The following is an 8,673-nucleotide window of genomic DNA, read 5'->3' as shown; positions in this document are numbered from 1 at the left end:
GAGAAGGAGGTGGTCCCAAAACAGAGTGAGAAAAATTACGCTGGTAACCACCTCTGTTGGAAAAGGAACCACGATGAGCACCTCGATCCACCTCTGTTGGATTGACGACCTCTGTTACCACGATTTGCAGAGGAATGTGGTTGATCAAATTGATGTGGTTGCGCAAACAGAGCAGTGGGTTGAGAGGGTATAGGTTGAAGAAGTTGAAGACGAAACTCATGGGAGAGGAGATGAGAGTGAAGTTCAGAGGAGGTAGGTGGAGAGGTACGAGTGGTCATGGAGGTTACAAAACCCTCAAAATCAGAACCAAGACCTGAAAGGTTAATGAGAACCATTTCATCATCAGCCACGGGATGGCCTATAGCAGCAAGTGAATCTGAGAGAGATTTTAGACGAAGAAGGTAATCAGAAACATAGAGGGAACCCTTTTTGGTGGTTTGAAGTTGCAGCTTCAAGTTCATTAGTCGAGCAGAGTTAATGGAGGAAAATGTTCTTTCAAGAGACTCCCACACAGCTCTGGAAGAGGTAAGACCCAAAACTTGAGTTAAAGTAGGTTCAGTAAGAGTGGCATTTAGCCAAGACAGAAGCATTTGATCAATGCGATACCAATAGGCAAAATCAGGATTGGGAAGGAGAGAAGAGGAGCTTTCAGATGAAGAAGGAAGGTATTCAGGAGGTGGAGGAAAGTGTCATTGACGAACTTGAACAAATCTTGAGAATGAAGAACAGGGAGAAGCTGGCTTTTCCAGAGGAGATAGTCGGAGTTGTCCAAACAAATAGAAACCAAATTCGAAATGTTGGAGAGGGTGGGAAGGGTTGAGAAAACAGGTGGTGAGTTTGGAGTTGAAGAAATGATGGTGGGGGAAGATTGTTGAGCAGCTGAGTTCTCCATTGATGAGTAAAGGAAAAACAGAGAGAAGAAGGAGAAGGAGAAGACAAGAAGGGCGGCATAAAAGAAGAGGAATTTTCTTTGGGATCAGTGCTCTGATACCATGCAAAATGTTGAGCTCAAGTTGCCCTAACTAGGGCAATAGTTAGGGCAAGAGTAATTGTATTTATAGAATAAACTAAAGATGTACAATTACAATTCAATCCTTTCAACATAAAAGAGAAAATACAATTAAGTTAATACATGTATAAGTAATGCTAATAACACTTGATTAACAGTCTTGTTTCTCTCACGCAAGAAACTAGATCAGGAAAAAATATCTCGAAATTCTAGAGTGACCATCTTCTCCTTCCATAACTAATCTGTGACATTGACAAATTTTTCTCCACAAGTTCGACTTGAAAGACTTTTGTAAATTTGGGATTTGATACTTATCGGTGTAGTTTAATTTGTGCTTTCCTTTGCCTCCAATTGATCTTGAACTTATCTCACACTAAAAACTAGTTCAAGAGGTGAGGTCTTTCCTTACACTAATAGAGTAATTACCACTCCGTCCTAATTATAGAGTGACTACCACTCCCTCTGACAACCAGCGTGGAACTAACTTTAACAGTTTTGAACGGAAAAAGTTCGTCAACACAACTTGAAAAAGTTTCGCTTCCATTATTTTGGTCCATGCACCTTCTGTAAAAAAAATAAAAGGTCATGTCAAAGTCCATATTACTTAACTTAGGGTAAATTCAAATACTCAACCCAAATAACAAGTTTGTTCTTTCGTTCGTCGAAAGTCCTTAGAAACACGTTTTCTGGGCCAACTTCATCCTCAAAGATTTAAGTTTTTCAACCAATTTTGCAGTCCATCTGTAATTGTGCAGGTACTAAGCCTTCCAATCGAACATTAAACGTCTCAGTTTAGTTCTTTGAATGCAATTCATTTTCCTCAAATTGAAAATCAAAACTAAAACATCATGATGTTGACATTTTAGGAAGAACTCAGTCTAATTAACAAGCGTGCTCATTTTTCAGCCTAACAATGCCACACATTGTTGCAACATTTTATTGCCGTGTCTAAGACTCTATTTTTTGTATATATGAAGAAATTTTGTAGATTTTCATACTAAGGAAGTGTTTTTGTTTTTGTTTTCACTTTTTGAGATACAAAAATCATTTTGTTTAGACTCCATGAATCTCTAAAAAAAGCTAGGCTTGATTTGGTCTATTTCAAATAGACTCACAAGTCATAACCGAACTGAGCCAACCACTCAGACGAGTAAGACATCATGAGTGAAAAAAATAATCAACCTAAATGAAACGTGAAAATTTGCATGAACCGTCTAGATACCAAGTACAACCCGACTCTTGAAACAATCAAACAAATAATTTAATTTTCTTTGGATGCATTTGACCAAATGACAAATTAGTTATCGTTTTTTCCACAACGAAGAAATTTATGATATTTTTTCTTTTTTTCGAATGCCGCCTCAGTCCTTAGGATTTTCCAAGTGAACCAACTCAAAAAATTCTCTATAAATATGTACTGGAATGCTAGGGAAATGAAGGCAAAATACAAGACCAATAAACCCTCTCTGAAGCAAGAAAAAGAATCACAAAGAAATCAGTATTCATCATGGAGAAAATACTTGCCATTCTCTTGGTTCTCCAAGCCTTGTCAGGTTTGATTGATCTCATTGTTCTTTGTGATCTCCAATTTTGTTCTTACAAGAAAAATGCATATAACATTATTTTCTTTCGTTTTGAATGCAGGAGTGTTGTCCGTTAAATTCACATTTAAAAATAATTGTCCATACACAGTATGGCCTGGTACATTAACAGGTACAGGACCACCACTACCCTCAACCGGTTTTGAGCTAAAAACCGGTGAGTCATCATCCCTAGACGCTCAACCTTCCTGGTCAGGTCGGGTCTGGGCTAGAACTGGTTGCTCTGACTCTTCCGGGAGATTTACCTGTGCCACTGCTGATTGTGGTTCGGGCCAGGTCTCATGTAACGGAGCTGGAGCTGTTCCACCCGCTAGTCTTATTGAATTTACTCTCGGCAATGGCGGTAGTCAAGACACTTACGATATTAGCCTTGTGGATGGTTTCAATTTACCTCTATCAGTCACACCACAAGGTGGGTCAAATTGTGCTTCAACTAGTTGTGCAGCTAATGTAAATTCGGTATGCCCAGCTGACTTTAGTATCAAGGGTAGTGATGGAAATACAATTGCTTGTAAAAGTGCTTGTGTGGCTCTAAACCAACCACAATATTGTTGTACTGGTGCCTTTAACACTCCAGAAACGTGCCCACCAACCGATTTCTCGAGGATCTTTAAGAGTGCGTGTCCTCAAGCTTATAGCTATGCTTACGATGACAAGAGCAGTACATTTACTTGTTCTGGCGGTGCTGATTATCTCTTTACTTTTTGTCCTTAGAAACAAGAAAGAAAGAAGTATTACAGAATAAAGTCAGATTAATATGGTAAAATAAAGATCGTGCGCTCTTTTGGCTCGAGAGTAAACGAAATGCATTGGGGGCTAGAGATAATAGAATTTCGAGCCTTTGAGGTGCAATATTACTCGATAATTCGTCATATGTAATTTGGTTTGTATTATTGCAAGTATTTTATGAATAAATTTGCTTCAAATATAGTTCTTATTACTGAGTTATTGATTCTAAACAACTAATTTTCTAGTTCATTTTAATCCGACATCACTTCATAAACCTATAATGTGCCAACTTGACAAAATAAGGCTATCGCCTAAGTATATGTATTACATCTTTAAATTTGGTAGAAGACTCATTTTTTTATAAAAAAAATCAGTTAAAAAATTAGTTATATTTTGTTTGGTTAAAAACACAAATATTTGTATTATGTTTAGTTAAATTAAACTGCGATATTTGTTGCAAAGCTCTTGCAGCTTTTGCAAGTTATTGCAAACTTCTTACAAATTGTTGCAAACTTCTTACAAGTTGTCGCAAACTTCTTGCAAGTTGTCACAAATTGCGAAAATACCTAAAGATTTGAAGACTAAAAAAACCTTGAATAATCCTTTTACACCAAAACAAAAATTTTAAAGAGAGTTTTAACTAAATTTTCGCAAGGAGACTGTTTCGACATAAAACCCTAACGTCTACATCTAACATAAACTATTCACGCTACCATGTCTAATTGTCTAAAGCAAGACGGACACTCGAGCAGGTACTAAGTCAGGTTAAAAGTTTAAGTTTTAATTGACAAATTGATAGGTAAACAAGACGGTTAGCCTGTGAAACATATTGGCGATCTGACATGACCGATACTCTAAACAAGCCTTCCTACCCGCAGTCGTCCACTTAAATCTTGACGGACGGACAGTTTGTACCCATCCCAACCACGCAAAGCCCATGGACCTTCACGGACTCGGATAACATGGGTTCCGTGGCACGGGCCAAAATCCCACCCTCTAGTCCTCTACGGCTGGGAAAACGGTCCGGGAACCCGGGGTCCGGCCCGTTCGACCCGGACCGTTTTGACCCGCAGCCCGAGTCCTACCCGAGCCGGGTATACCCGGCCCGATGGCTCGGGCTTATTGGGCCGGGACTCGGACATACCCTCAATTCCGAGTCCCGGCCCGTTAGGTCCGTCCGCCACCCGCCCGCATCAACCCGCCCGCGTCAACCCGCCCGCGAGAACCCGCCCGCGTGAACCCGCCCGCGTCAACCCGCCCGCGTGAACCCGCCCGCGTCAACCCGCCCAAATCTATTATAAAAACCCTCCTCTCTTCAACAAAGAAACCCTAATATCAACCTAACTTTCTCTCTCTGCCTCTCTCTCTTAGCCGCCTCCCCTCTCTACTCTCTCTCCCCTTCTCATCTATTCAACACCATTTAGTGATGTTGGTTGATGAAGTTGATAAAATCCATGAAACCCTTGTTCTTGTTGATGAAGGTGAAGATGTGGGTGTTGATGAGTTAGATCTTCTTCTTCTTCTTCTTCTTCGTTTTCTTCTTGATGGGGATGGGTCTGATGATGATGATGATGATGATGATGATGATGATGAAGCTGATGATGATATTGATGGGGAATGACTTATTCATCACCTTTCCGAGTATCTTGAAATGTCCGATCTCTTTAGGCGTGATGATATCTTCTGTTTTTTTTTTGTTGTTGAACCTGATGATATCTTCGGTTAGTCTATGTAATGGAGTTGCTTATGATCAATCTAGTATTCAAAAATGGCTTGATAGTGGTAATAATATAATACATTTTTCTAGGGGTGGGAATCTAGGGTTTCAGAAATAGTTAGGTTAATTAATAAAAAAATCTTCCCAAAAAAAAAAGAAAGGATAAAAAAAAAAAAAAAAAATCTCAAAAACCCGAGCCCGTTGAAACCCGTTCGGGTAGTCGGGCTCGGACGGGCTACGGGCACTTCAAGTCTTTGATACGCCCGGCCCGATCCGCCCGGCTCACTACCTCGGGCTCGGCTTATCCGAGCCCGATCCGCCCGAGCCCGGCACTTGGTAGCCCGAGCCCGACCGAGCCCGCCCGATTCCCACCCCTGGCTCTACCTCAATCTATGCTTCTATTTGGGCCCAACAAACGCCTTTGATTCCGTGGGCTCAAAGGCCCTTTTTCACTGAACATGGTGTCCAGAAAAAACAGAGAAGTGCTTGTTTTACCCCCCTTCATCTCCCCCATGACGCTTCTACCAAATCAATCTCAAATCCAACTTCAAGTCCTCTCTGTTCCTCAATTAGGGTTTCATTCACTTTCCCTTCCCTGCTGAAAGGATAAGAAATCCCCCCCAATTCGAACTGTATAGTTCAATCTGAAATGTTGTTAAATGAGAAGATGATGAACAGAGAGAAACTACTGCAACAAATAATTTGTATACCTAAATTTTGTCAGCAACCTAGAAGTCGTAGCCCTAAACCTCGCACAGATTTCTCTCTATTCATCTCTTTCTCGTCTTCTGCTTCTTCCTCATCTTCTACTTCTTATTCTTCTCCTTCTCTCCTTGTTCGTCGTCATCAAGGTTCGTTTCTCTTTTTCTCCTCTAATTATTTGTTATCAAGTACCAAATTTTGTTAATTGAATTGATTTTGCTAAATTAACTTTAAAGATAGTCTCTTTCATAATTGTTTAGATCAACCAATTATTATTTGATTCCATTAACACAAAATAGATTTAGGGAAACTCTGAATTGAGTGATGTTTCTTGTATTTGATTGTTAATTAATGATTAATCCTCATAAAAGAGTTGGAATTCCTTGTAGATAATGAAAATTTAGAAGCATTTAAGTGATAGAAGCTTTTGAATAAACTTTAGATCCTGATTTTCACCCTAAAAAAGTGATCTTTAAGTTTCACTACTTAATAACCAAGAATTAGGTCATGAAATTTTGGATTTACATGTGAATTTTGGGGAAGTTTTCCAATTAGAGAGAAGTTTCAGTAATTACTGCAAAATGTGAATAAAAAGACAGTTGACTACATCAGAAGTATAGAACAATAATGGTTACTACCATACTAGCTATTATAACGCAGAGAACAATAATTAGGGTGTCGAATAGCCATTCAAGACGAGTGTACGATTCTTGCATATTGGTGTAAAGATAGGTGGGAGTGTGAGAAGAGTCCCACATGAGAAATGGGTGATTTAGTAAAGAAGAATATAATGGCCAGATATTCTCCACTCATTACCAAAGTAAATTGGATAACCATAAATTTAACATGGTATTAGAGCTTGGCCCACATTTGATAGGTTGAAAAGTCTCCGCGTCACCCGAAAACAAAAAGACACGTGTTAGACTAAAAGCGCCACAAGTGAGGCAACGTGTGAGAATAGTTCACATGGGAAAAGGGTGATCGAGACATAAAGTAACCAAGATATAATGTCTAGCTCCTCTCACTCATTACCTATTGGTTTTGAGTTGGATGACCAATTGAGCACAAAGTTTATAGGGAGAACTCGTCATGCAACACTTTGTAATTATTCAGTTGGTAACTTCCCGAAATCATCCTTAGTGCACGCGACTTCTTTTGGTATCTTGTTTGTCCTTTTCTGTATTAATTAGTTGGATATATGATCATAAAAGTAATAATAAGTTTAATCTTATTCGGTTGTTGGCTCAAATGGTTTTCTCAATAGCAAAACTTGTATATTAGTAAAGTAGCTTAACTATTTCGACAAAGGAAGAGAAGCGATGATCTTTCATATCGGGCATTACTAACTAAATGGTTCCAGTATGTTGTACTACTTACAGCCCCCCATCCTGTATATCTTACTTATGGCTCATTCTCAACCATACATATGTTGAATGGAGGTAGTTCGCTTACTTTCAGTCACTAGTTAGAGGGAAATCACTTGACTTTGCTTATACACCGTCAAGTGAAGAGGAGCTGAGCTGCCACACTACGGACACTAAAAAAGCCTTCTGTCGCACAGTTTTACACCTTGACTAGGGCACCTTCCTCCTTTGCTGGCTTTATTCAGTTTACTAGGGGCAAGTGGATTAGAGAATACATCTCCAGTTCCATTACTAAATATCCGAACTATGACCTAAACTTTCCAGGAAAGAATTTTGTAGTAAATGGTCGGTGGGGATTCCGTTGGTCATTGATGAGCCAAAATTTCCAGTCTTATGTTTGCTAAAAGTACAAAATGACATTTTTTTAATACCACTAATAGCCTTTACAAATCTATAGCTTGTCAAACCCTGGGTATCCATTAAGAGAAGAAGGTAATAAACAAAGTAGATTTTAATGGGATAAAAAAGAACTAATAAGGCATCAACAGGCAGATGAATATGGATGAATACTAAGTCTAGTGATTCTCAACTCCCTAAGCATATGTGGATTATTGTCGGCTGGAGGAGTAATGGATTAAGATAAAAATGACATGAGATTGATAAATGTTCTTGTCTCAAGCTAATTATCTGATCATCTATACGGTTTCGATCTAGTTGCTCTATCAGATAAGTGCACGGAATCGAGTTCAAGAAGAACAGAAGATTCTCTGGATTGCAGAAGGGGTAAAAGGAAACGGAAACCAAAAATACATTTCGATGTGAGTTATCTTCTTCCTAAGTTTAAACTCCTAGTTCTAATTCACTAACATTAATTGTTTATTGATGGAAGTTCTTATGTTTCAGGAGGTAACTTTTCCAATTAATTCAGTAAAGAAGGTAAGAAGGTTTAGAATTATGCGATATCTTGGTCTCACTGCTCCAATTGGTTCTCCTTTTTCTCCCACTTCTCGAATGTGAAGCACAGACACTTACAAATCATGTAGAGTTCTAAATACCTAATTGCTTCTTACTTTCCAACCCTATTTGAAGTACCACGTACCCGTTATTTATTACGCTTTTCGTAGATCATGAGATCAAATGTTGTTTTTTCTTGGTTATTAGTTTGTATAGAATAATTGTCGTGTCAATAATGAATTTCAGTATGTGTCATTTGCCTCGAAAGGTTCGTGTTCAGTAGCAGTGTTCTATATTATGATGTATATTTTGGATTTGTAGGCCAAAAATAAAAACATTCTACTAGATTTCTTTTCTTCTTTCCTTTTTGGGTATTTTTTGCATCTGAATCCAGGGTTTTGTCAGGAAATTATCCCCCTGAAATTAGGAAAAGAACACGCAGAAGACGACTCAAACCATGACTTAATTAATAGTGAATGGCTCGCCAGCAAAAGCATTGGTTAGGAGTTGATTTCAGGAACTCAAACCATTTACTACCTGCTACGACCTGCTCAGCATAGCAAGCCCGGGCGCCTATAAAATTTCCTAACAGCCCAC

General features: G+C 38.9%; 1 protein-coding gene and 1 long non-coding RNA gene across 2 annotated transcripts; both read left to right on the top strand.

Moving 5' to 3' along the window:
- The first annotated feature begins 2,008 nt into the window (after positions 1-2,008).
- LOC147565576 (thaumatin-like protein 1) lies at positions 2,009-3,536 on the top strand. The gene is made up of 2 exons (XM_086652074.1): positions 2,009-2,562; positions 2,654-3,536. The coding sequence occupies exons 1-2, from the start codon at positions 2,517-2,519 to the stop codon at positions 3,322-3,324; spliced, it is 717 nt and encodes a 238-aa protein (XP_086508200.1). The 5' UTR covers positions 2,009-2,516; the 3' UTR covers positions 3,325-3,536.
- Positions 3,537-5,485: 1,949 nt separating this feature from the next.
- On the top strand, positions 5,486-8,423 carry LOC147565575 (uncharacterized). The gene is made up of 3 exons (XR_015230237.1): positions 5,486-5,907; positions 7,837-7,940; positions 8,026-8,423. It is a non-coding gene; the product is annotated as an uncharacterized LOC147565575 (long non-coding RNA).
- Positions 8,424-8,673: the final 250 nt, after the last annotated feature.

This window comes from Eschscholzia californica, unplaced genomic scaffold (assembly GCF_041429995.1).
Source record: "Eschscholzia californica isolate CP2 unplaced genomic scaffold, dmEscCali1.0.p SCAF_1, whole genome shotgun sequence".
Taxonomy (NCBI): domain Eukaryota; kingdom Viridiplantae; phylum Streptophyta; class Magnoliopsida; order Ranunculales; family Papaveraceae; genus Eschscholzia; species Eschscholzia californica.
This window is presented reverse-complemented; position numbering and strand designations above follow the sequence as displayed.

Coding starts and splice junctions, on each gene's coding strand:
- LOC147565576 (XM_086652074.1), top strand. CDS start 2,517: ATGGAGAAAATACTTGCCATTCTCTTGGTTCTCCAAGCCTTGTCAG. Junction 2,563..2,653: donor GGTTCTCCAAGCCTTGTCAG/GTTTGATTGATC, acceptor TTTTGAATGCAG/GAGTGTTGTCCGTTAAATTC.